At 43.9% G+C, this 26,106-nt stretch overlaps 1 protein-coding gene and 1 non-coding gene across 2 annotated transcripts in view; both read left to right on the top strand.

Moving 5' to 3' along the window:
• Positions 1 to 9,084: 9,084 nt before the first annotated feature.
• On the top strand, positions 9,085 to 9,166 carry TRNAL-AAG (transfer RNA leucine (anticodon AAG)). The gene has a single exon. It is a non-coding gene; the product is annotated as a tRNA-Leu (tRNA).
• Positions 9,167 to 9,320: 154 nt separating this feature from the next.
• POLR3E (RNA polymerase III subunit E) overlaps positions 9,321 to 26,106 on the top strand; it is a 37,389-nt gene continuing 20,603 nt past the window's right edge. The window contains exons 1-9 of the mRNA XM_077827763.1: positions 9,321 to 9,411; positions 16,094 to 16,174; positions 17,472 to 17,522; positions 18,802 to 18,879; positions 20,429 to 20,544; positions 23,258 to 23,340; positions 24,408 to 24,515; positions 25,503 to 25,552; positions 25,896 to 26,015. Of these exons, the coding sequence (XP_077683889.1) occupies positions 16,139 to 16,174; positions 17,472 to 17,522; positions 18,802 to 18,879; positions 20,429 to 20,544; positions 23,258 to 23,340; positions 24,408 to 24,515; positions 25,503 to 25,552; positions 25,896 to 26,015 (642 nt within the window). The 5' untranslated portion in view covers positions 9,321 to 9,411; positions 16,094 to 16,138. The remainder of the gene's footprint in view (positions 9,412 to 16,093; positions 16,175 to 17,471; positions 17,523 to 18,801; positions 18,880 to 20,428; positions 20,545 to 23,257; positions 23,341 to 24,407; positions 24,516 to 25,502; positions 25,553 to 25,895; positions 26,016 to 26,106) is intronic.

The following is a 26,106-nucleotide window of genomic DNA, read 5'->3' as shown; positions in this document are numbered from 1 at the left end:
AGAATGGTAGAATTCAGCATTAGATATCTATTCTTTAGTTGAAGCTGGTATCAGGTCTTTTTAATGAGCACTAGGCAAGTGCAACAAGAAAAATATAGATGTTTTCATTCAGAGACGTTTATTCATATCACAGTGATGGCACACAAAAGTCCAGTTAAGCAATATAAATGGAAATACTGCCAATCTCTTAATTACATGGACTGAACAACTCCCTTGGGTCTGATTCTGATGTGTTTACTCTGATGTAACTCCACTGCTCTCCATAGAGTTACTCCTGATTGACACCAGTGTTTGGAGATGGGCCAAAATCAGAATCTCACGTTTGAATCCCTCTGGATTTCAGGAAGATGGGTCAGGTTAGAATCCCTGGATGAGAGTCGGAACCTGGGCTTTTGGCTGTGAGGTAGATCTGCCCTGTTTTCTAGTTTCAGTTCATATGTGGCAAGAAGGTCGGCTCTTCAGTCCAGGTTGGTGGGTATCTCTCAGAAAAAGCTGACCTCATGAGATATCCACCGTTTGGGGCCCAAATCTCATGAGATTAGCTCATAAGAGTTCTGCCTGGTCAAATCCTGACCTGGACTTTAGTCTCAATGTAATCTCAATATGAGTTTGCTCAGACCATCTCTGCTTTAACTAATCATGGAAGAGTAAAGCAGTCTAACAAAGAAGACAGCTTGATTATAACATTTGAATTTTCCAAGCAAGCTTCTGTATTTAGCTAAAAAATATCTAATACCACATATCTCCCCCCATCATACCCTCTTTCAAGGGGGGAACAATCACTCCTGAATATGTTTAACCCCAGAGGTGGAGTCTCTGCTCTGCTGAGCCTATTTGCCATGAATGGTTCATGTGAATACGGTTGGAAGCACTGACTATCCTCCAATACAGTGGTTCTCAACCTATTTATCGCTGTGGGCCGCATATGTGGCCCCACAATGTGTTATGTGGGCCACTTCCAATACTACCTCTATGGCCCTGAGGATGTCACATGGGCCGCAGGTTGAGAGCCACTGCTCTAATGTGTCAAAGAAGAATTTAAAAGTGGCCACGCTGCAACAGACTAGGGCCACGTCTACACTACAAACTTTTGCTGACGCAAGTTAGGTCAGCATAAAGCCGCTGCAGTTAGTACATTGCTTGTGCACATGGGTACTTGGCTTCTTGCGTCAGTGCTGCGCGTACTCACCTGGAGTGTCTGCATCAATGCACACTGCAGTGTGCAATGGGTAGGTATCCCAGTGTGCAACCTACCACCCTCCAGTACACTGTCTTTTGGGACGATTTGGCAATGTGTGGTGGGGCAGAAATGGGTTGTGCAAGGGTAACTGGGACATAGTGGATAGTACGGGACATAGTGGCTGGATCTGCAGCAATGGGGTTCCCGAACTGGTGGAGCAGTAGATGGCATGCTTATCCCTTCTTTGGCACCAGACCACCCTGCCAGAGAGTACATTAACAGAAAGGCCTACTTTTCTATGGTTATGCAAGCATTGGTGGATCCCCAGGGACAGTTCACTGATATCAGTGTTGGCTGGTCAGGGCAGATGACTGAAGGTTGCATCTTTAAGAATACGAACAGTTCAGAAAGCTACAAGCAGTGATTTCCCAAACAGCAGATTACGATTGGCGTGTTGAAATGCCAGTCACGATCCTGGAGTCTACAGCATCAGTGTTTGCTGCCAAAGAAGCCCCATTATGTCCTGGTACCCCTTCCTGTGCCTTTCTTCTGTCTGCTCTGTCCTTCTTCATAAAGTCTGCAATATTCACCTTCCAAGCCCTCTGCTCATGCACCAATGCAGCACTGGGTTGCATGATTTCACGAAAATGTCATTCCAAGTCCTCTTCTTTCTCTGCCTTCTCTGAGTCGTGTTCCATAGGTGTGGAGGGGGAACCCCTGAAGGACACAACAGCAGCAGCTACAGATAAAACACACAGAGGTACCGTTGTCGGTATAGTCACAACGGAAAGTAAAACTTAAGCTTCAGAACGCCCTTCCCTTGCTCCCCTAAAGTTTTATCAAACAAGACATGCTTATTGATACTTCTGCTTCGGAGTGCTTGTGCATGGTGCCACTCACAAAACCAGCCATGATAAGTATGACACACCGGGGTGAGGGCAATGAGGAGAGAATTGCTCAGGTGCATGAAACGATGAATACCAGGTAAAGACACTGATTACTGGCACCGTTTTCCACAGGCAGTGGTGATTTTAGCTGATATCTCACTCCTGAGGGTGACAAAGGCCCAGACAGCCCAGCTGCTGCTGGTGTCCTGAAGCCGCCCGGGCCCATGTGCTGCTAGCCTGTTTACTGCAATGGTGCCTGCCAAAGTTATCACCGACTGGTATGGGAAGGGTCCTACCAGGAAGGAAGAAATAAGGCTGTCATCCCTAGAAACCTTCAGGAGAAGACTGCAGTATACTTCCATGAAAGTTCCATCAAGATCTCACAGAAGGATTCAAGGGACATCCCTGTGCACATAAACAAACTGCTCCACATAGCTCACCCAGCAAATAGCAACTCTACCTCTTTGTTGTACCACTACCTCTTCTAGTATGAGTAAATTAATGAAAAGTCAATAGCTATGTCCTGTTCAGATGGGATGCCATCAGTACTTCATAGTAATGTGAAATACATTTATACACTTACCAGAGAGATTCCTTCCCCTGTGTCGGGCTCACCCGTGCTCAACTGCCAGGATTGACTGGAGTGTGGTGGAGTCTCAAACAGGTCCTGGCTCGTGGCATAGCTGGACCCTCATGCATGGCCCCCCTCTTCCTTCTCTTCCTCATCCTCGCTGTTCATGCCAGGGCCTGCAACTCAGGCTCCTCAGAGGTGTCCAGGGTGGTGGTGGAGCCTGACAAGTATGCCATGCAGATCTTTGTAAAAACAGTGGGTCTGCAGCTTGATACCAGAGTGACTATTGGCCTCTCTGGCCTTTTGGTATGGCTGCTGCAGTTCCTCACTTTCACGTGTCACTGCTGCTGTTCCCTGCAATATCTCCTGTCTACTCCAAGCTGGAGCACATCTGAAGCATGCAGCCAGCCTGGTAAGCGGTCAGTAGCACACAACAATAGAGAGCTTCTAGGTGAGTTCGCCAAGCTGGACAATCAGGAAAAGGCATTTCAAACATTTGCTGGGCTTTAAAAGTGTGGGGGGAGCGAAGGTGGTGCTTTCCGGTTTATGTGAGCCATGGGCAGCGGAGTTCACAACTGTGACCAGAGCAGTCGGCAGTGGGCATTGTGGGACAGTTGCTGGAGGACTGCTAGAGTTGATATAGGCAACATGGTACATTGATCATGTCTCAGGGCCACTCGCTGAGGTGGTGTTACTGTGTCGCTGCAACAGGGCACTTACATCGGGGTGGGAGACAAATCTAAGCATAAATAGATGCACATCTAGATCTATGCAAGGCAGCTTATGTCGACATAACTTTGTAGTGTAGGCCAGGTCTAAGTTTCCCAGCCGAAGCTCTCTTGCATCCTTTAGTCAAGGAGACGACAGATTCCCCTTTTCCCTCTCTCAGATGGTGGAGTGAGGAAGGGCTTCCCCATCGTACAGCCCACATTCACCTACTGATATCCAACCTGCTTTCACCTTCTTCACAGTTTGAAATATCTCTGTGTAAATTCAGCCCAGAATGATAATAAGATTTAGGGCCTGATCTTGCCATCCTTACTTAAGTCAGTAGGAGCAGAATCAGGAAAAGCTTTACTATCAATGAACATGTCTTTGATCAGGCCTGACTTGCCTTCTTTGACTTTGCATAATAAAACAAGTAACTGCATGCCATATATTTTATTTTAATTAACTCAGCATCACATGAAGCAGGCAGTATTACCTTGTAATTCAAGCACCCTCTCCAGGAGGTCCCTGCTAACATGTACTGTGAAATGTTACAGGGCTCTCATGTTGTTTCATGGGAAATAAAATGTTTTATAGTGAAAAGATGGTTTCTTTTACATGGTCTGAATTCTAATAATCTAAGGATTGTCTCCCTGTAAAGAAATTCAGAGGCTCGGACCAAGAAGGGAATTGCAACCCCTCCTGGGCTTTTAAACTTTGCCCCCTGGGATCCAGGGTTTTTGTCATTGCTATTTCAGCTGGAACTTCAACAAAAAATGATCCAGTACAAGCCAACTGGTGATGGCTCTTTGTGTTTTGATGGGTCTCACATTGTGACAGTGGCTGGGCAGAGAAACCTGTGTCAGATCTCAGCATCTGTATTTGTTTGTGACAGGTTTCCTGCAGGCACTGAAGTGTGTATCAAGAGGATGAAATTTCCTTGGCTTTTAAAAATTCAGATTTGGTGAAGATTGCATCTTCCATGGAAGTCTTTGTTCTAAATTCAATGGTGGCATACCATAAAGGGTGGACTAAGTTGGCCAATGGGTGTGAGTGGTAAAGTAATGTAACTTTCACTGATTTACCATTCAGGGGCTAATTTGTACACTGGTGGTGGCAGATGGGAGCATAGTATGGAAAAAGATAAACTAGGGGCATGATCTTTACAAGTGAATTTGGTGGTGAACAACCCAAGGAACTAATAGACATGGCTTGACCCAGACATAGATTTACTATGCAAGTTTCTTCAGCATAACTCTACCAGTGTAACCCACACTTCACATCCAGTACTCTATTTTTGCAGTCACATTTGAAGAAGATTCATGGTAGGTAGAGAGCTCTGCTGTGTCTGTGCAAGGAAGGAGAAACTTTGATCACATAACCCTTGTCTGAGAGAATGTGGGGCTTTATATCCCTCTTTGAGCAATAGGTTTGCCTCAGCTACCTATTGTAAAGTACCACTACACTCAAAACCTGAGGAAATTTCATCCTGAACTTGTTGTAATCCTAAAAGCAATTCAGGATTACAGATCAGATACTGTGTAGTATCTCTTCCTGCAGTGATTTTCGGACAGCAAAAAGACAGCATAGCCTCCATTCCACCGGACTGAATAATCCATGCAGGGCTATGCATTCTATTAAAACTATTCTTGATCTGTAACACTTTAAGAGATTGCTTAAGGAAAGAAGAGGCAAACAAACTGTAATCTTATTACGCACCACAGGCCTGCCTGCTCCTTCCTCTAGTCCAAACACCTAGGAATGCAGGGAGGCAGAACGTAATTACTCATTTGGCAGGGGAGTAGGGCTAACAACTCTACTTGTACAAGAAATCCATCGATCTTTAATAACAACTCAGTCAGGGTCTCAGTTATACATCTCTTCTGAAGGACAGTATGCTCCCAATACCATGCTGGAACACTGGGTCAGTGTTGATTCAGCGTGAAGAGTGCCATTTACTGAATCCTCAGTGCCACTTCCTGGAATTGGTACAGCCCAATCCTTTTTAGTTTGGGAAAGATGATGAGAGCACAGCTTAAGTCAATATGCCAGTGGTCCCATTTTGCTCTTAGAGTCCTTGAGCAAAAACTGCCCCTAGCGCTAAAAGCCCAGCCTTCATTGTGATGTGAAATGAAGCTGAGTTGCTGATGAATGGCACAATAGGTATAAAATAATAGATAAGTAACTTTTTCATATAATGATCCTGAACAAATTGTACATGTTGATGGTCCTTCCTACCGGGAGAACAAATCTGATCTGCACTTTTGTCTGTTGGTCTGGACTCTTCCAGACATCTTTGAGAAATATAAATGCATGCTTCATACAGGTCCTTTATCACAGAAAGGTTAGTAGTCCAGTCTGTCTCCATATGTACGCTTCTGCCAGTTTGTTAAGCAGATGAGGGACCTGGTGAATTGCTCTGTCTTACCAGTTAAAGCCTGCAGTCCTGATTCTCCTCTCACACGGATATGAAGAGTAACCCCACTGAAGTCAGTGTAAGTGAAAGAGGCATCAGCACCTGGGATAAAGGATTCTAAAGAGTATTCAGGAATTAAACAGAGTGTATTGAGACTGTTGCAGTTTTGAAAACAAGTATAACACAATATACCTGTGTTCATCTTGGTTAACCCTTCTTTGTCAGAGGATGTTGTGAAGGCCAAGACTATAACAGGGTTCAAAAGAGAACTAGATAAATTCATGGAGAATAGGTCCATCAGTGGCTATTAGCCAGGATGGGCAGGGATGGTGTCCCTAGCCTCTGTTTGCCAGAAGCTGGGAATGGGCGATAGGGGATGGATCACTTAATGATTACCTGTACTGTTCATTCCCTCTGAAGCACCTGGCAGTGGCCACTGTTGGAAGACAAAATGTTGGGCTAGATGGACCTTTGGTCTGACCCAGTATGGCCGTTATTATGTTATTCCTGAATATTTTCAGTCAGGTCAGGTGTCTAGCTAGGCTGGCAAAAGCCTCAGCAGCCCAGAGCAGGGTCATTTCCAACTGGGTGCACCTCCTGAAGAAGAAAGAAGGCCCCCCAAGCCGGGAGGTAGGCCAGTGTGTAGGGCAGGGAGAAAGAGATCTGTGGCAGTGAAGAGACTGGGCATACTGGACATTGTGGGACGGCACTGCGCAAGTCTCCCAGGTCTACAAGATAAAAAAAAGCTGCACTGTCTTTTCACAGCAAGCCCAAAACAAGCCAATCCCATTTTGGAGGCACCGCCTACTGCCAATCACCAAGCCAAAAACAAGCCACATACTTCAATGACAAACCTACTTAAAGAAAAGCAACAGGCTATTTAATTTAAACGAATGAACAATTACGTACACAAACAAGCCAATATAGGCTTGCAAAAGCAGAAGCCCCCTCCCTCCGCCCCGGAAAGCCCAAAACAAGCAACAGGCTACTTAAAGAAATGAATAGGCAGGCACTGAGGCAGTTGCACAGGAGATCAAATGGAGAGAGAAGCAGGTGGGCTCTAGGTAGGGTGACTTGGTGTCCGGTTTTCGACCAGAACGCCTGGTCAAAAAGGGACCCTGGTGGCTCCAGTCAGCACTGCTGACTGGGCTGTTAAAAGCCTGGTTGGCAGTGCTGTGGGGCTAAGGCAGGTTAGTCCCTACCTGTCCTGGAGCACCACACTGCGCTCCAGAAGCGGCCAGCAGGTCCGGCTCCTATGTGGCGGGGTGCAGCATGGAGCCAGGACAGGCAGGCAGCCTGCCTTACCCCTGCTGCGCTGTTGACTGGGAGCCGCCTGAGTAGGGTGACCAGACGTCCTGATAAAATCGGGACTGTCCCAATTTTTAGTTCTTTGTCTCGCGTCCTGACTGATATTGTGGCTTTGGCCACTCCGGCGGGTTTTTTTTTTGCATCCCCCATGTGTCCCAATATTTTGTCCATTTCATCTGGTCACCCTACGCCTGAGATAAGCCTGTGCCCCAACCCCGAGTCCTCCCAAACCTGAAGCCCCCTCCTGCACTCCAAACCCCTCATCCCTAGCCCCACCCCAGAGCCTGCACCCCCAGCCAGAGCCCTCACACCTACCACACCCCAACCCTCCGCCTCAACCTGCAGCCCCCTCTCACATTCTGAATCCCTCAGCCCCACCACCCAGCCTGGAGCCCCCTCCTGAATCAAAACCCCTCAACCCCAGCCCCACCCCAGAGCCTGTACCCCCATCCGGAGCCTTCACCCCTTCCACACCCCAACTCCTTGCCCCAGCCTGGAGCTCCCTCCCACACTCTGAACCCCTAATTTCTGGCCCCATCGCAGACCCCGCACCCCCATTTAGAGCCCTCACCACCTCCCACACCCCAACCTCCTGTCCCAGCCCAGTGAAAGTGAGTGAGGGTGGGGGAGACCAAGCCGCCCAGTGAGGGGGAATGTATTGAGTGGGGGCAGGGCCTCAAGGAAGGGGCGAGGCAGGGGGAGGGGCCTTGAGGAAGGGGCAGGGCTAGGGTGTTGGGTTTTGTGCAGTTAGAAAGTTGGCAACCCTGGTTCTAGGAAGTGGCATATTTCAGGACATTAAAAGGAACTTAAGACTCTGTCAGGTGGGCCATGCAATGGGAGAGCTCTGGCAGTTGCATTGTCAAAATTTCACTTAAATGAACTGTCCAAATTAAAGACTTAAATCATGGTGGATTACAATTTAGTGGTCTTGGTCCATGCAGACTTCTTTCCAGCCTTCCTTTAGCCAGACAGATTTTCCCTCCCACCCCATTGCCACCGAAACGACATCAAATATCTCCAGATCCTCTGCGCACTAATGGGGACACAGAGAAACCTCAGCAGACACCAACTCAAAGTACCAGTCCCCACCTCGCCCCTCTTCTTTCTGTTTCCCTGCATTAGGGTCACATTGCTGTAATACTATGAACGTAGGTGAACTTACTGCTGTTTTGCTGCACAGCAGTGAGAAGAAAAATCAAACTCTAAATGCCTAGAGGGTCAGCTGTTCAGATGAACCAGGCTTTGATTTTTTTAGCAAGAGATGGTCAGGAAAGGAAAAAAAACACCAAACTATTTTTTATTTGTATAGATTTAACATCCTGGGCAAGAGAGGCCTGCAATTTAGGCTTCTTCAGCCATATTGCAGGCCTTCTTTAGTGGGGCAATGAACCTCTTCACATTGTGAGGTTGCAAAGGTTTGATGTTTGCATTGCAATGTTGCAAAGCAGTGGGTTGGTGCATTGTGGCACAGAAGCTTATAGCTGCATTGTTCCACTGTATTGCAATTATCTGATATGTATCATGACATCATATTACAATGCTGTACTGGGATATTGTTTTGGGAAGGCTTGACACTGCATTGTGATGTTCCATTGCCTCACCTAGGTGCCACATTGGAACAGTGGAATGTCCACATTATTAGTGAGCATTGGGACATCCCTTCAGAACTTCCATCTGCTTGAGGCTGTGGAATAATTCCACTAATTAATGCAATGTAAATGCAAAAATACTGATTAGCTATATTTAACTGTTAGTACCTATTGCTAATTAATATTATTTTTTTACTACCACGGTCATTGCTTTGATCTTAACCATGTATCTGAGTTGCAAAGTAGCTTACCCTCTGAAAAAGACTCTTTTGAAAAAGGATCTATAATGGAAGCAAGAGCTCAGCCCTTCATCTCTGTGTAAAAGACCTCTCCATGACTGAGCATACACCAGTTAACGACAAAAAGCAAGAGGAAAAAAGAAGAGCTGAGAAGAATAAAGGATACAAGCCACTATTTCTTATGTAGGTAGCGTGGCCGAGCGGTCTAAGGCGCTGGATTAAGGCTCCAGTCTCTTCGGGGGCGTGGGTTCGAATCCCACCGCTGCCACAACGCTTTTGCCCCCCTCAGTGTTTTACAGGGATCGCACAGCGCCGCCTGGTGCTAAGATGAGAACCTTGACCCCGCTTGGGAAGCATTGTGGGTAAGAGGAGGAACTAGTCTCCCCACGTGTCCGCTGCTGGGTTACATCAACATGGCTGCTGCATGAGAGCCCCCGGGACCTGCACACACATTGCAACACGCCGAAGGGGGGTATCGGTGGCCCCCACTGCCCCTGGAGTCCGCGCCACGAGGTAGGGGGAGCATGTGTGGCCCATTATCCCTGCCCCACGCCCTAGGGCAGCACAGGGCGTTGCAGCTGTTGTGGGGCGCGTTCCTCAGCAAGGCCTGGGCTGGGGTGCGCTCTGCCCGCTGCAGTTCCTGTGAGCGAGCTAAAAACTCTCCGAGGAGTCTGAACTCATTGCATGTAAAAAGCGCCTGGGGAGTGGACTCTGGGAATAGCTGGTCAGGGCTAGGGCCAGGGGCTGGGTGTGTGCTGCGAAGCCCCCCCGCGGGAGGAGTTTGCCTGATTCGAGGGTGACTGAACAAATCCACATTGTTCACTTATAATCTTTATTCCCCCCCCCCCTTGCCTCTCTCCTGTGTGTGGTTTGCAGTCTGCTGTCCTCGAGATTGCTGCATGGTTACATCAGCCATCTCAGTCACAGCCTGACACCAAAGGCTAGTTATGTTCTAAGGCAAGGATTAAATAAAGAGTTGGCACCCTCTTTGCCCTCAAAGTATCCAAGAAATATGAGAGACTTGGGTTTAATGTGAGGTTTTGGGTGGGTGTGGAATCTCTACTCCCTGAGGTTACGTGGTTACATCAGCCGTCTCTTTGGGGAGACTTGTTCCCCACCCCAATCCCCAAAAAGTAAGCAGAGTTTGATAATCTCCGGTCCTCCCAGCTACTCCCAGTATCCTCGAAGAGTGACTGGTGAATTGCCCAAGTACATGCATCTCTTTCTGGCCATCTGTTTTGTGGTTTATTTAGGAAGAACACTGCATCCTGTCTCATAACAAGTTACCAAGTCATTCTTGCTCAGAGCAGGATTTTTGCAGTCAGTAATTTGAACCTGTATTTTAAATCCTGGCTGAAGATTTTGAGCTTGCCTTTCCTTGCCTGTTTACTGGTATCATTGTGCAGGGAGGAAGTAGGTTTACAAGTTGACAAAAATAATAACGAAAAAAAAAACCCTCTATGCCAGCAGAGAGTGGCAGTCTGTACGAGGGCCCAGCCTGGCTCGGCAGCTGCTGGGCACTGTGTACTTGTGATGTGGAGCTTTCACTGACTCATTGACCAGGTGACCTGCTCTGTGTACTGATTTCAGAGTAGCAGCCATGTTAGTCTGTATTCGCAAAAAGGAAAGGAGTACTTGTGGCATCTTAGAGACTAACAAATTTATTTGAGCATAAGCTTTTGTGAGCTACAGCTCACTTCATCGGATGCATTTCAGAGTGGTAGCTGTGTTAGTCTGTATCAGCAAAAACAATGAGGAGTCCTTGTGGCACCATAGAGACTAACCCATTTATTTGGGCATAAGCTTTCGTGGGCTAAAACCCACTTCATCAGATGCATGGAGTGAAAAATACAGTAAGCAGAATTTATATACTAGCACATGAAAAGATGGGAGTTGCTTTACCAAGTGGGGGGGTCAGTGCTAACGAGCCAATTCAGTTAAGGTGGAAGTGGCCTATTCTCAAGAGTTGACAAGAAGGGGTGAATACCAAGGGAGGGAAAATTACTTTTGTAGTGCTAACAAGTCCAATACAATCAAGGTGGCTCATTTCCAACAGTTGACAAGAAGGTGTGAGTATCAGCAGAGGGAAAATTACTTTTTGTAGTGACCCATCCACTCCCAGTCTTTATTCAGGCCTAATTTGATGGTGTCCAGTTTGCAAATTAATTCCTGTTCTGCAGTGTCTCTTTGGAGTCTCTTTTTGAAGTTTTTTTTGTTGAAGAATTGCCATTTTTAAGTCTGTTGGTGAGTCTCCAGGGAGATAGAAGTGTTCTCCTTTATTACAGATGTTACAATTCTTGATGTCTCATTTGTGTCTATTTATTCTTTTGCATAGAGACTGTCCGATTTGGTCAGTGTACATGGCAGGGGGCATTGCTGGCACATGATGGCATATATCACATTGGTAGATGTGCAGGTGAACGAGCCCCTGATGGTGTGGCTGATGTGGTTAGGTCCTATGATGGTGTTCTTTGAATAGATATGTGGACAGAGTTGGCAGTGGGGTTTGTTGCAGGGATTGGTTCCTGGGTTAATGTCTTTGTTGTGTGGTGTGTAGTTGCTGGTGAGTAGTTGCTTCAGGTTGGGGGACTGTCTGTAAGTGAGGACTGGCCTGTCTCCCAAGGTCTGAGTGAGGGATCGTCCTTTAGGATAGGTTGTAGATCCTTAATGATGTGTTGGAGAGATTTTAGTTGGGGGCTGTAGGTGACCACTTGTGGCATTCTGTTACTTCGTTGGGCCTGTCCTGTGGTAGGTGTCTTCTGAGTACCCTTCTGGCTCTGTCAATCTGTTTCTTCCCTTCACCAGGTGGGTATTGTAGTTTTAAGAACGTTTGATAGAAATCCTGTAGGTGTTTGTCTCTGTCTGAGGGATTGGAGCAAATGTGATTGTATCTTAGTGCTTGGCTATAGACAATGGATCACGTGATGTGGTCTGGATGAAAGCTGGAGGCATGTAGGTAAGTATAGCGGTCCGTAGATGGTGTTTGTGACCATCGCTTATTTGCACTGTAGTGTCCAGGAAGTGGATCTCTTTTGTGAGGACTGGTCCATCAACCTCAGCCTGGACCAGTCCACACAAGAGATCCACTTCCACCTTAATTGAATTGGCTCGTTAGCACTGATCCCCCACTTGATAAGGCAACTCCCATCTTTTCATGTGCTAGAATATATATTTTGCTTAATGTATTTTTCACTCCATGCATCTGAAGAAGTGGGTTTTAGCCCACGAAAGCTTATGCCCAAATAAATTTGTTCGTCTCTAAGGTGCCACAAGGACTCCTCATTTTTTCTGATAGAGACTAACACAGCTACTGCTCTGAAATCAGTACATAGAGTTGTGTTTTTCTATGTACTGAGTTTGTTTTAATCAATTATGCTGTCGTTAGGGGGAAGTTATTTGCTGATTGTATTCATTCATCTAACCTGATGCTGAAAGAACAGGTTTAACACTTTGTACACAAATGATATTTATGGAAATGTTAAGGTTTTAAAAGGTGATGCATGCTTAACGTAGCTTACAGCGCAGCCTCTTTAAATCCTGACTACATCAGCCTGCCTGGCTGTAGTACCCGAACTGGAAATAGAAGCCTTGGAACACAGGAAGTCCCAATGTTTTGGTTAATTAACAGAATGTGGTTTTGCAAAACTATTTATGGATGGGCAAAAGGAGGAAGAGGTGAAGTAAAGAACCTTGTAAACATTCAGTTCAGTTGTCTTTCTGCAGTTTTCAAACCAGCACAGACTCTGTGCTGAACATAAACTAAGCAGGGTCAGGGCCAGTGTTTGAATGAGAGACCTCTAAGAAAAAACTGGGTGCTACAGGAAGTGACATTGGTAATTCAGAAAATGTCACTCTTTATTTGTAATGAGCCAGAGCTTCAGTACATTATTAGGACAGTGGTTCTTCTCATCCTTGTCCATAGCATGACCCCATGATACAACAGAAAAATGTTTCAGGTCTCCCCTGTCCCTCAATAATTTCAGGAGCCCCTCCCATCTAACTGTAAAGAGAAGCAAACTAGTTGTGAGCTGCTGGATCTGTTTGTGCACCCCAGGTTAACAACCCCTGTATTAGGGGGCACCGGGGGGAAAGGAGATGCCATCTTTCAGATGAGACACAAAACTGAGGTCCTGTCCACTTGTGGCCATTTAAGATCCTATGGCATTTCTATCAGAATGAGAATAGATGTTACCCCAATGTCCTGGCTGAATTTGAAGTTGGGGCAATGGAATTCTCTCTCATTAAATGCTACTTGCAGTTTAAATTGGATAGAATATTCTTCACTTGTTCTAAATTGGGAAGTTGTTAACCAGCTGCTTCATTCCATCCCAGTTAGCAGTGTTTCAGTGGTAGCCAAGTGAGAGCTTTGTATGTATTACCTACAGGTATTCAGGGTTTTTTGAAGCTTAATTAACTAATAACAATGAGCTCTTTAAATGGAAGTCCCTTCAGCAATCCAAAACCTACATAAAATTATTTGAGCCATCTACTAAATTGTAAGTTGTATGCTTTATTTCTCCTAGTGTTTATCTTAATTTCATTCCATTACTCTTTCCACGGTTCATGAGCTTTTCTGGTTACTGTATTTCTGCTGAAAAGGTCTCTCTCAGATCTCTCTGTATGTCTTCCCATACTAAATGCCTGAATCTAATTCCATTTAATTTCCTTCATTGTAGAAAGTTGTATGAGTATTATAAGCTATATCAGGTAACAATGCCTCCTGTTTATATGCTTGCCATTCTAATATTCTATTAAAAGCAACCCTCTAGACAGACATCTTTTATCCTTAAAGGAATTGGAAAATTGGTGTCTTCATTATCTGATATTTTCACTAGTAACTGAGTCACTCCATGAGCTAGGGTAAGCGGAAAGGAAATATTCATTTCTAATTCTGTAAGATATACACTCATGCTTACACTTTTTAAAAGAACCCAGTTTCTAATAATCTGATCTAATAGACACCATTTTAAATTTACATCACATGCTGACAGTTGTGCCAAGAAGACTCCAATTAATTAAGAATACAGTAACCGAGAATGCAGAATGATCATGAACATTTTGTATTTCTGTAATATTTGAAAATATGCCAAATATTAAGTAGTTAAGTCTCAAATAGTGCTGAGGTAAGTAAGAGATATAGTGGGCTTAAGTATCCTATCACTGAAACGCAGCCACTTCTGGAATGGAAAGTGGCAGCTGTTTAACATTGTAGAACTACGCTACACGGCAGTCTCCTACTCTCTGGGTCTCCTACCTCCCAAGTGGGTGCCCAGAGCCCTGGACTACAGCATCATAGTCTCTCTCTCTCTCTGGGCCAATGACTGATCCACTGCAGATAAATACTTATGTAGTCCTTGAGCGAGAGAGACTGTGAATCTAGTCCAGTGTTTCGGACATCTAAATCCATTTGTGGATCTGGGCCCTGGCTCCTTCAACAGCCCTGCTTGACTATACCAGCCTGGAGATCTCTACTGAGATCAAGATCTTAACTCTGATTCCCCTCAGGTGGCCACCCATAAACATTCATGTTCACTAAGGGCCAGATGCTACCAGGTGCTGAACGCTTTTTTAACTTTCGGTGACTTAAACGGGAGCAGAGGGAGCTCAGTATCTTGCAGAATAAGAACTTGAATGACACCTTTGGAAGTGTCATTTTATCGTTGCCTCTCTTTTTGGGGGAAGCTTGCTGTGAGTTCTCATTTTCCATCCCTGGTCTTGCTTTGCTCCTTTCGACACACAGAATTAATTCTCCTTGCACAATTGCATGGGGTACGTCTGGGTTGATAAGATCAGAGATGTGAGGTGGTAAGACCTTGGGCAGCAGATCTTTTCAAAGACACAAAAGAGAGGCTGAGAAATGTTTCAGACTGAGAATTCTCATTCAAACATGTTAAGTTTTTAATTTCCTACCATCTGAAGTGCGGTAAATACATACAGTCGCTGGACATTTATGCAGTGCACTGTCCATGTGGCAGTCAGTTACAATGCATTCATAACCTAAAAATTAGGCTTGGCAGGATTCGATATAAATCGATAGATGTCAGTAAATGTCAATTTCAGCTGAAATATGTGGGAGGGTAACAGTCACTGGGAGTGCAGCCTCCCCCCTACCCCCCACCCCTTGCACCTGCAGGGATCTGGTGTCACAGATCCAGTGGCAGTGCAGGGGGCCTTCTGCAGCTCTGCTGTCACAGCCCCCTTCCCTCAGTCCCGTGACAGAGGGCTTCCTTAGGCTCCCTGCATGTCCACAGGGCTCGTGACACCTGGTCCTTGGAGGCGTAAGTTGTAGGGAAGGCTGCAATCCTGGCCTGGTGAAGCAGAGACCATCCCAGGCCAGCACTGTGATGAGGAGGAGTTTGAGCCCTTGGCTGTGGGGGAAGCCACCATGCTGCTGAATGGCTCTGTCCCCAGGCAGGAGCCGTTCCATGGCGGGGTATCCTCCTCTGCAGCCAGGACTTTCCCTCCTCCTCACAGCCCTGGCCAGGGGTGTCTCTGCTTTGACCCACCAAGACCGCAGTTTCTCCCACACCTTGCACCATCAAAGATCACCAGCCTTGCAGCCATGCTGGGAACCTGTGCAGCTCTGCTGTCAAGTCCCTGTTCACTCACTCCCCAGCCAGGAGTTTAGGAGCTGTCCCTGGACAGGAACTGTTCAGCAGCAACTCGCAGCCAGGGTTTTGTTGTCATCTTTGTAGTCCTGGCTGTGGGTTTCTGCTGTATAAGGCCAGGACCACAGCCTCCCCCTCACATTACATGCTGGTGTCTTGAGCCTCTTGGCCATGCAGGGAGCCCCTGTAGCCTGCTGTCAGTGCTGCCCTAATCCTGGTTTTACCCCTCCCTTCATTTCCTGCAGCTATAAAATAAAAATAATTAAAAATTAAAAAAAATCTTAAATAACAATCAATATTAATTGTCAACATTAGGAAAAAAATTCTACCAAGCCTAATTAAAATACATACTGTACAAAAGTGTCATAGCCAGCAAAAGAGGAGGAAGGAAGAAATAAGACCACACAAATGTATTCCCCATAATCTGCTTTCCAAAAAATAAAATTCCCTTCTATTAAAAGGAACTAAAACAATGTGAGCAAGGAAGGATCCTAGGCTGCACATGGTACACAAGATGGAAATTACGAATGGGGGAACTATAGCTCTTACAAAACAATCCTTGATACAGTGCTTTTCCTCTCTTTCAGATTGTGCTAAGGAAGGACCTGAAACATTGCTTTTCCCATTTTAGCATGGCAAATGAAGAAGATGACCCAATTATACAAGAGGTAAATTGACATTGGTTGATTAGTGAGTGTTTGGTTTTCTTGAAATTTGTTTTTCTTAGCCTTTTGCACTTGGAAAGAATGTTTCCCTGGGTTTAACTGGCATCTGATGCTCAAAAACCTACAGTACCTGAAGGAAATAGGTGGTCAAGTGTACAGGTGTCCTCATTGCCAAAACAAGTTGGCACTCTTGTGGGCAGAGTTGGCATGGAGAACTGTTCTAGCCTTTGACCCCTGAGCTTGTGTTCCAGGTCAGGGATGAAGAACATTGGTAGGTCAGCATTGAGAAGCTAGCACCACTGCTTTATCTGTTCAGTGGATAAATAGAGGATCAGTCTCCAGATTTATCATCTGGCATCTTTTATGTGCACTAAATTTCACTTTGGAAAATTAGAACAATTTTAAATAGAATTATTTTGCTGGATTAGAAGGTTATAAAAATGAAATGACTGGTAAATGTGTTCACTGCTTCTGCTAAAACAAAGAGTTGAGATCTGGTTCTAGTCTGAAAGGAGTTTCGGACCATTCGGCTTTTAAAAGGATCATCATAGTGGCTGTGGTGTCATATTGATATTTGATGTGAATTCACACACACAGGCCACTATGAAGGTGCCAGGAAAGGGCAGGTATTGGGGGAGGGGATGTGGCCAGCAGGAATGGGAGCTGACAGGATCACATAAGTACCCAAAATGGCTGCCATTCTGTGGCAGTGCCCACTTGTGATATTCCTGAAACCTCCATGAATTCTAGGTGTTTGTGGCAAAGAACTGGTAATGGGACAGATATGGGATTCTGAGCTTGTTCATCCCATCTCTCATTTTTAATTTTGTATTCTTAACATTGCCTTTGTGACATGGTATTAGTTAGATACTCACCTTACATTCGCTGTTACCAAAGAGACACATGAGTTTCTTCTAGAGCTGGGTGATATTGTGGTATTAGATTCACAGAAAGCCCAATGAGAGCCATTTTCCCTTGTCCCAAGAGAGGTGTGTTGGCCGTGCCCTGAGTTTGCTTTGAGAGAACCCAACACTCGGCCAAAGTCACTGACCTCTGCCTTGTGTCATGGCAAAAATATACAAAATTGCTGAGTTTCGTGTGGAAAACTAGCAGAGGCTGGGTTTGTCAAAAGATTCATGGTCCTTACCTAGGTTCAGCATTCATAGTGAAACTCGAAACTAGGCAAATTTCTCCCATCTCTAGTAACTTGAGAACAGATGGCTGCATTCTCAGTAATGTCTGAGAGCACCAGCAATCGTAGCTTTCGGTCTGGTTAAACTTGTTTCTTTTGCTTTGTTAGATTGACGTGTACCTGGCCAAAAGCCTGTCGGAGAAGCTGTATATGTTCCAGGTATTCCAGATGACTTCTTGGATATAATTTTTAAAGAATAATTATTTCATAAAGCAGTAACTTCTCTTACTGTTAACATAGACCCTAACAGCTCCTAGCATGCCCTAGTACGACTTCTACTGGATGATGCTGGGCAGTTTCACTTGCTATGCTGTTTCCTGTGTGTTAGCACCTATTGGCAGTGCAAGGGTTTGTCACTAGCGTGGCAGCATTTGGTGGATTTCCCAATGCAGTTTCTTGCATGGTGCTGCAGACCTGTCTCAGCCTTGGATTTATGTGGGGGTTGGGTTTAGGTGGGTCCGTTTAGGCCTTGGGCCGTTCAAACACATAGTATGGTGCCAAAAGAGGGGATGGCTGGTGGTAGTACAGGGCAGCTGTTACCCCTTCACACACACCCTTTCAACCACTGCCAGGACAGTGTTGACCTTAGGTATTATCTCTGTGTAAACTGCTGCATGTCCTCATTGGTTTAAGTCCCATGGAGTGAAAGGCAGCCCTGATAACACCACTAAAGAGAAACTGCAGTGGGTAGTATAGAGAGTTGCTTACCTCCTCATATTGAAAAGAATTTTGGCTTCTCTGCTTTTGAAATTATTTATTTTTACATCTGTGAAGCAGTTTAACTCTGTATGGATGCTCCAAAGATTTATGCTCATAATTCCAGTTAATGAGAGCACTCTTTCACCAACAGAAATTGGTCCAATAAAAGATATTACCTCACCTAGTTTGTCTCTCTAGTATCCTGGGGCTGATTCAGCTTCAATATCACTGCAAACAGCTCCCATGTGTTATGGAGGAAGCAGAATCACATAGTGATTAGAGCTGGGAAATGGGAGTCAAGAGAGCTGGGTTCTAATTCTTCACTCTGTTACTGAATTCCTAGAAGACTTTGGCCAAGTCACTTAATCTTTCAGTGCTTCATTTTTCCATCTGTGAAATGTGGATATTGGTACTCACCCACCTTTCTGTAAAGCAATTTGAGATTCTTGGATTAAAAAATTCTGTATATCATGGTTCATTGGTAGGTAGTGTTGTGTAGTGGCTTGAGCAAAGGACTGGGAGTTTGATTTCTGGGCCCTATTCCCAGCTCTGCCAGTGACTCACCAGACCAGTCAAGTCATTTATTCTTCTGTGACTTGTAATCATCTGGGAAGTGGGTATACAATAGGTGGGGTGGGGAAGGGAAAGGTTAGTTAGTTTTTTTTTCTTTTTTTTTTTTTTTTGAAGCATGTTGAGACTTTAGATGAAAGACACTCTGTGAAACATTTTTGTTTTCTAGTATCCTATTCGTCCAGCTTCCATGACATATGATGATGTGACGCATCTGTCGGCAAAGATAAAGCCAAAGCAGCAAAAGGTCAGGTATCATGTCATGCTAGTCTGAAAAGATTGTTTCATGCTGTACGTTGTGTGCTTAGGAAATATGAATTGTGCTCTGCTGCTAGGTGCTAATGCTATACATATAATTATTAATAATTAGCTGTTGTGGTGATGCAGCCACTTGTGGTACTGCATCTCTTAGGTTAGTTCTTTCAGAAAATTTGAGAAATTTTAAGCAGGGCTTTCTCCAGCATGGTGTTTGCTTTGTAGAGAAGCAGGTGAAGCAGTGATGGAGAGGATACTCCTTTAGTATAAAAATACTGAAATCCCACCCCTGAGAGACATTGTAGCTGAGCATGTGATAATTCTAGTTCAGGTCGGGGATGCTTGTGCTAATAATCCATATTTTTAAAGAGCATTTTTCATGTCTTTATTTCTAGAGCACATTTGGGTTCTGGTGACGTGCTCTGTATTTTAGTATTAGTGATAGGGCTTGGTGCTGCTCTCCCTTAGGAAGTGTAAATTAGGAGTAACTCTAAATCAGTGAGGTCACAGATCTGTGGGAGATCCCCATGCCTCTGGAAGCTTGCAGGGTCAGGCTCACACTTTGCAAGGAGCCATTTGTAACCCTGATTCTCCTCTCACGTAGCTGTAAATCGGGAGTAACTCCACTGAAATTACACTGGCATAAAACCACTGTAAGATCAGAACAGGGCTCTTTGCCTCTAGATGGAATATAGTGTGGTGTTTCATTGCCCAAGTCTTGCGGAAATGCATTGGGCTTCAGACTTTCTGAATAGACCTGGTGGCAGGAGAGAGGAAAGGGGGCCATGGTATTCTTAAACAAAACTATCTGACAGCGTAGTCAGAACACACACACACTTTTTTTCAAGGCTGCCTAAGGGCACTTAGACTCTCCACTCCCATTAATTCGAATGGGAAATTGTGCATCTAAATCCCATTTAAAATCTCAGCCATAATGCCCAAATTCTGCCCTCCAGTGGCTATGTGCATTTCCATTGATGTTGATGAGAATTACGAGCTGCTTATGAGAGGCAGAGTTTGGCTGTTAAACATCCGCCTAAACTTGGGTTTGATGCACTGGAAAGGAGTGTGAGGTAAACACCTGAAAGAACGTGTTTTGTAATAGATTTGCTGACACATGTTGAGAGCAGCAGGGCAGCTGTAACTCCGAGCATCTTTCGTGTGCTATTTTCTTTTCTTTAAATCTTTGGTGATGTAAAGGGAAAGTCTTGAATTTTGGTGCTCCACCTGCAGTGTAAATGATACATCTTCAAAATCCATTTAAAGAGGGTTCCTGAAGTACAGATCAAATTTGGTAGTTTTCGTTGGGCGTCTGCAAATGGCATTGATATACAGCATGACAGTGTATATCAGTCCTGCAGAGACTCAAGCACCTGCTTGATCTTATGCATGTGATTTGTCCCATTGACTTTAACGGGGTTGCTTGTAGGCATAATGGTAAACATACGTTAATCTTTGTGAGACTGGAGCCTTAGTTTGGTTGAATATTTGGTGATTATGCTATGTTAACTATTGGTGTTTTCTTAATTATTGGTGATTAGGTTGAACTTGAAATGGCCATTGATACTTTGAATCCCAACTACTGTCGCAGCAAAGGAGAACAGATCGCTCTCAATGTGGATGGCACCTGCACAGATGAAACTAGTACCTATTCCTCGTAGGTATCCTCTTTGCTCTGATTTTCTTTTCTAGTAAATGGTCAGATTTCCCACCAAACTTTTAGGGAAGGGGCGGAGCAAACAAATATGCAATCTCAAGGCCTGGAGTATAGTGATTTCAAGGACCAAAAAAGTTAAGGGTGTTTGTAAACTCCTTCTCTGTCCAGCATTAAAACAGTGACACTTAGGTTCTGGGTTTTCTCTACAGAGGCCTTGGTTTACTCAGTTTCTGGCAAACACCCAAAACCTTGCCTTGTAAAGTTGAAAGTTTATTGATCAAACACAAGGAAGAACAAGAAATTAAAATAGGCATTTATACTGAAATTGAATGACTATGCAAAACAAACTTAAATAAAGCATATTAAAGTCTCTCTCCTTTTGCAGACAAAATATCAGTCTCTTATTTTCATTAACAACCATTCTTTGATTAAAAGGGAGGTTTAATTTTACTGTCAGTCCTGATGTGCAAAGGATATTCACTTCTTCTGTGTTTAACAAACAGAAGGTGAAGAAGAGAAAATATAGAAAAGGTGGGGGAAATACAGCTTTTGTTGATGTTTTTGGAACACTGGATGGCTGGTCAGTCATGAATGGATACTTTGGCTGGCAGGTGACCGTGACATCTGGTGCCTGGACCCTAATTCACATTCAGGTCAGGGATGTCCTCTGATTGGGTTATTTCTCCTTAGACAAGACAAGGCTATGGACATCTCCTCTCTTTTGTGCTGATGTAGTGTGGTTGATTTTTAGGATTCAGTGGAAAACCATGAGAGATAGGAATTGCAGGGGCAGGCAGAAAGTAACACAAAGGGAAGGGAAACAGAATATTGGGTACCTCTATGGTGCTGGCAATTATGTATCCCCACTGATGGGCTGAGGACTGGATGTCATGATGATATGATGGCTTTCAGGACTCCCAGGTGAAAAACAAAATTCCTTAAAGAGGAGTAAGGCCTGCTGGCCTTCCTCTCGGGAAGAATGTCCTTTGGTTTGGTCTGCTTCTTCTGTTGGGGTTGGGGAAGGTGAGGTGGGACGAGACTAGCTGAGCTGGGGGGTGCTGAGGAGACATGCACTGGGGAAAGAGATTTTTTTTCCCTCCAACGTTTCTTTTTTAAGAACCCAAAGATGAGAAAAATGGGCAGCATAGTTCATCTCAATATTTTGTCCATCAATTAGGCTTTATATCCTTCTCACCAATTTTGATCCATTAATTCCTGATCCCATATCTTGTTTATTAGGTCCAGTCTCAGCACAGTCCTTGCATCATGTCAGTAGATTTTTGTTTGTTTGTTTGGACTAATCTTTCTCTGGTTTTCTTGCATTTGTTCATAACATCATTACTGAAAATAATTTGACCTATTTTCCATGGTAAATTCCCATGCAGGCTAAAAAATGTTATAGGTTATTCTGACATCTTATTAACTTTTACATCCTTTTTACATTTCAGCTTACAATTAGGGTTAACTTTTTGGCCCAGTAATCACAATCTTCCAAATATGGAGAAATTTAGACATTTTAAAATATATTGCCAAGACTTTTAAAAGTAACTAGTGATTTTTTGGGGGGGTGGGGGGTGGTATGTGTCAATTTTTGGGTGCCCAACTTAAGACCGTTTTAGGAGCTTGATTTTCAGGAAATGCTGAACACACACCCTAAAAAAATATAGCCACTGTATGGTGTCTAAGCTTGGGCACCCAGAAATCACTCGTCATTTATGAAAATCTTGGTCTATACATTTTGCATTTTAAGAGACGCTGTCAACTTGAAATTTGTCAGTTTTTTTTAAAAAAACGAATTAAAAGTAGGTTCAGGTATCTCACCTGTCCCGGAGTCTCGCTACTGATTTTTGTGAATTTTTTTACAATCCCACTTTTCAGAATGTTTTTTGCTCCCCTGTTGCATCATGAAGGATGCACGCAAATAATAGGGGAAACTGGCTGGCTGGCTATTCGGGGAAACAGTGAATGTGACTTTTCACAAGCTACTGTTGGATGTGCAAAAATTAGACGCATATTTTTTTCTGTCTTATCTCTTTTAGTTGCATAGTCTAAGGGTAGCTTATAATGACAGCAGGTAAAAATAAAACTCGGCCAGGTGTGCAATTAAAGTTGGTGGCATTTTCTGTCATTGGAGAGTGTTATGCCTGAGTCCCTTGGAAAAATGACAAAACAACATCTAAACCAAATAAATGTCCCTCAGTGCTAATTCTAGCCAGGAGCCATCAAAGCATGAGAGACATATGTAAATCTTCAGCACAAGCTTAAACACTTTGCTGAATTAAGGCCTCTCAGGGCCATCAGTACCTGTTAATGTAACCCAGTAGCTCTCCCAGAGGAAGGATCAAGGAAGCAGAGTAGCTGCTCCAGTGCCCTATGCTGTAGAGTGTCTTCTGCTGTTTAATTCCATCAGGGCATCTCTGGATAGCTGGGAAGCCACCACTCAGCACTTTCTAAAGAGCCCCTAATTGAATGAGCACATGGGACAGATAATATTGTAGATGGGGTGCTGTGACTTCCACAGTACCCATAGTAAATAATGCTGCAGCGTGGGAGATCAGCAAATACACGTATAAATATATATTTTTAAAAGACCTGCAAGTTTAATTACAGTACTCAATTTTAGAGAGCAACAACTCTTTGTTTCTGCCCTTTAAGGCTTGCATGTTTTGTGGTATCTGTGGACTGTAGTCATAAAAATTTAATTTATTTACAGGAAGCTGATGGACAGACAAACTTTCTGCTCTTCACAGGCTGCGAGTAACGTTTCCCGTTATGCTGCTGCTATCTATAGAAAAGGTTATTTTTTTTCTCCTCCCGCAACCTTATGAAATAAATCGGTTTTTAAATATGCAGGGTTTGAAATGAAAAAACTGTGGTGTTTGTCTCCAGCAGCCTCTGTTCCTATTTAGTGGCTGTCAATTCCTTATAAGTAAGTTACTGTAAGGGAGAACTTAACTACTTGGAGTGTTCTAAAGTCCTTGAGATTCCATCAGGGTATTCTAATGACATTGTAAACAAGGTAACAGTTAGTAGGGCTTTTAGATGCAACCAGAACTGTACCATTGAATTATAGACTGAAACCATATACATTGAAGGGGATATTCTTTAATATTCACTTCAGTCTCTCTGTTGCTGTTCTCCCTTACTCCACACGTTCTGCTCCTTCATTTGTTTCCCAAACCCTCTCTTGCTTGGTATTCTAAAAACCTCTGGGAATACTGATGTCCCAAGAATTTCAAGATTGGTATTCTATACATTTTTTATGTCACCTTATTCAGAGTTTGCTGTTGTCATAACGATATAAATACTCATTATTGGTGTGGAAGGCCAGGGGCTGCTGTAAACTTTGGATGCTGTGGAACCAGGATTGGGTATTGTTCTCCAGTTTGTGGCAGAGATACTTATTTAGAGAAGGGACAAAGAGGCGTTACTGATGTCGAAATTCGGTTTAGGCTGTGAGCTTGGGGGTGGTCTTCAAGGCTGAATCACAGGTTGGGATTGGATTAGTACTGATCTTTCATGAGCTGCTGTTCTGAGATTTTTGGCCACAAATGGCAGAAATCTTGTCAGATCATCTGACCTTGTGAAATGTGAGTTTGAGCCATATGTTATCCAGAAAATGGGCCTCTTCCAGGCTTGGATCCTACCAAAAAGCAAATTGTAGCGGCAGGTTTGGACCAAGGGGTTCAAATCTGATACCTCTTTGAAATACTAAGGACTGGATTAATCTTCCATTTAAGATTCTCATCTTACATTTAAATTTAATAAATCTTTATCTTAAATTTAAACTGTGACATTACAAAGGTGATAGGAAAATGAAATTGCCAACTGTAGGCCTTGGAAAATAACTTGTAATTTTTCAGGTGAACTTCACCTAACTCCATTATATGGCATTCTACAACTGAGGCCAAGTTTCTCCTACTTGGACAAAGCTGATGCCAAACACCGAGAAAGAGAAGCTGCTAATGAAGGTGAACACATTACAAGCTGTGATTTCTTTGTTATGGAACAATTTGAGTTCTCTTTAGATTTTGTTATACTGACTTTATGGTGTTATTGGAAAGAGCTATTCATAGCTGAAGAAACACTGAGCATGTTTTAAAATAAAATAATGTATAATGATTGGCTCAGAGGAAATAATTGTTCCTTTTAACTGTCAGATGAATTAAAGTTCTAGAACATGAGACTGTGAACACCTGGATGGTAGAATATAATAATAAAACTTACAGTACTTTTTTCATTGTGCTGCACAATTAGCTCATCCTCTCAAGACTCCTGTCAGTTAAGTGTTGTAACAAATCTGTAGCCACCTAGGTCTTCACGGTTGTCACTGTGCTGCATTCCATGGGCATTTGGAACATAATAGCATCAACAGGAATTGAACCTAGATCTACTTGTTCCAAAAGCACTGGCCCCTACCTCGAGAGTCAAAGGAGAGTCTCCATTATGTCTGCCTTGTAGATCCTATGCCAGTGATGCATTTCTGATTATATCCAGTAGAGGACAGTGGAACATATATGCAAACTAACCAGTATATTACCATATTGATATCTCTATTTAACAAATGGGGGAGCCAAGATACATAGGTTAAATAACTTACCCAAAGACATATAGACTCAATATCAGAGCAAGTTCAATTCCCAGCTCTGCCACAAGCTTCCTGTATGATGTTGGGTCAGCCCCTTCAGGTCTCTGTGCCTCAATTCCCTCTGGTGGTGGTAATTTTTCCATATCTAGCAGGAGCGTTTGTTTGTGAGGTGCTCATATAGCATGGTGACGAGAGATACAGCTACCCAGGTATTTATATAAATAGAACTGAGGTGGCTGGCCACTGGTCCTGTGTTTTGGACCATACCTCTCTCCTGGACTAAGCCTCAGAACAGTCATAAACTCTCTTGTGGCTGCTTCATCTTTGATTATATTTTTAATTTCATTTTCCTGGCTTGTTTTTTTGTCAGCGGGAGATTCGTCCCAGGATGAAGCTGAAGACGACATCAAGCAAATTACTGTATGTCTGAGATTCCTTATTACTGGTAGTTCAAGAAACTGTGCACAATCAGTGTATAACAATCCATACTGAGCTGACAGGGTTTACACCGCAGTTGGTACTCAGCAATTACACCCCCACTTGGGAAAGTTGACTATTTAGTTAAGTCAACAAGTAAAATAAGAAGGGTGGGGCTGTTGCAAAAGAGCATTTCTAGTTCAGCTAGTTCCTAGCTGTCTACCCCTGGCTTTGCCATTAAATGTGTTTTCTTTATATAGCGCACACATTTTTGCATATAATTCCCTGTGCCATTTTAATCTGTGTCGTTTTGAGGACTATAGTTAACGGTAATCAAATCTTGTAGGTAAGATTCTCCCGACCAGAGACTGAACAAGCTCGTCAGCGACGTGTTCAGTCCTATGAATTCCTGCAGAAGAGACAAGCTGAAGAGCATTGGGTCCATCTGCATTATTATGGTTTAAGGGTAGGTATGTTCTGGGTGTTTTGGAGGCCTGAATACTCATGTATCTCAGCAGACTCTAGTGTCAGCAACATGCGGGGGGGCCTGAGTCTGA

This window comes from Eretmochelys imbricata, chromosome 10, assembly GCF_965152235.1.
Source record: "Eretmochelys imbricata isolate rEreImb1 chromosome 10, rEreImb1.hap1, whole genome shotgun sequence".
NCBI classification, from domain to species: domain Eukaryota; kingdom Metazoa; phylum Chordata; order Testudines; family Cheloniidae; genus Eretmochelys; species Eretmochelys imbricata.
The sequence above is the reverse complement of the archived record's forward strand: the minus strand, read 5'-3'. Positions and strand labels throughout refer to the sequence as shown.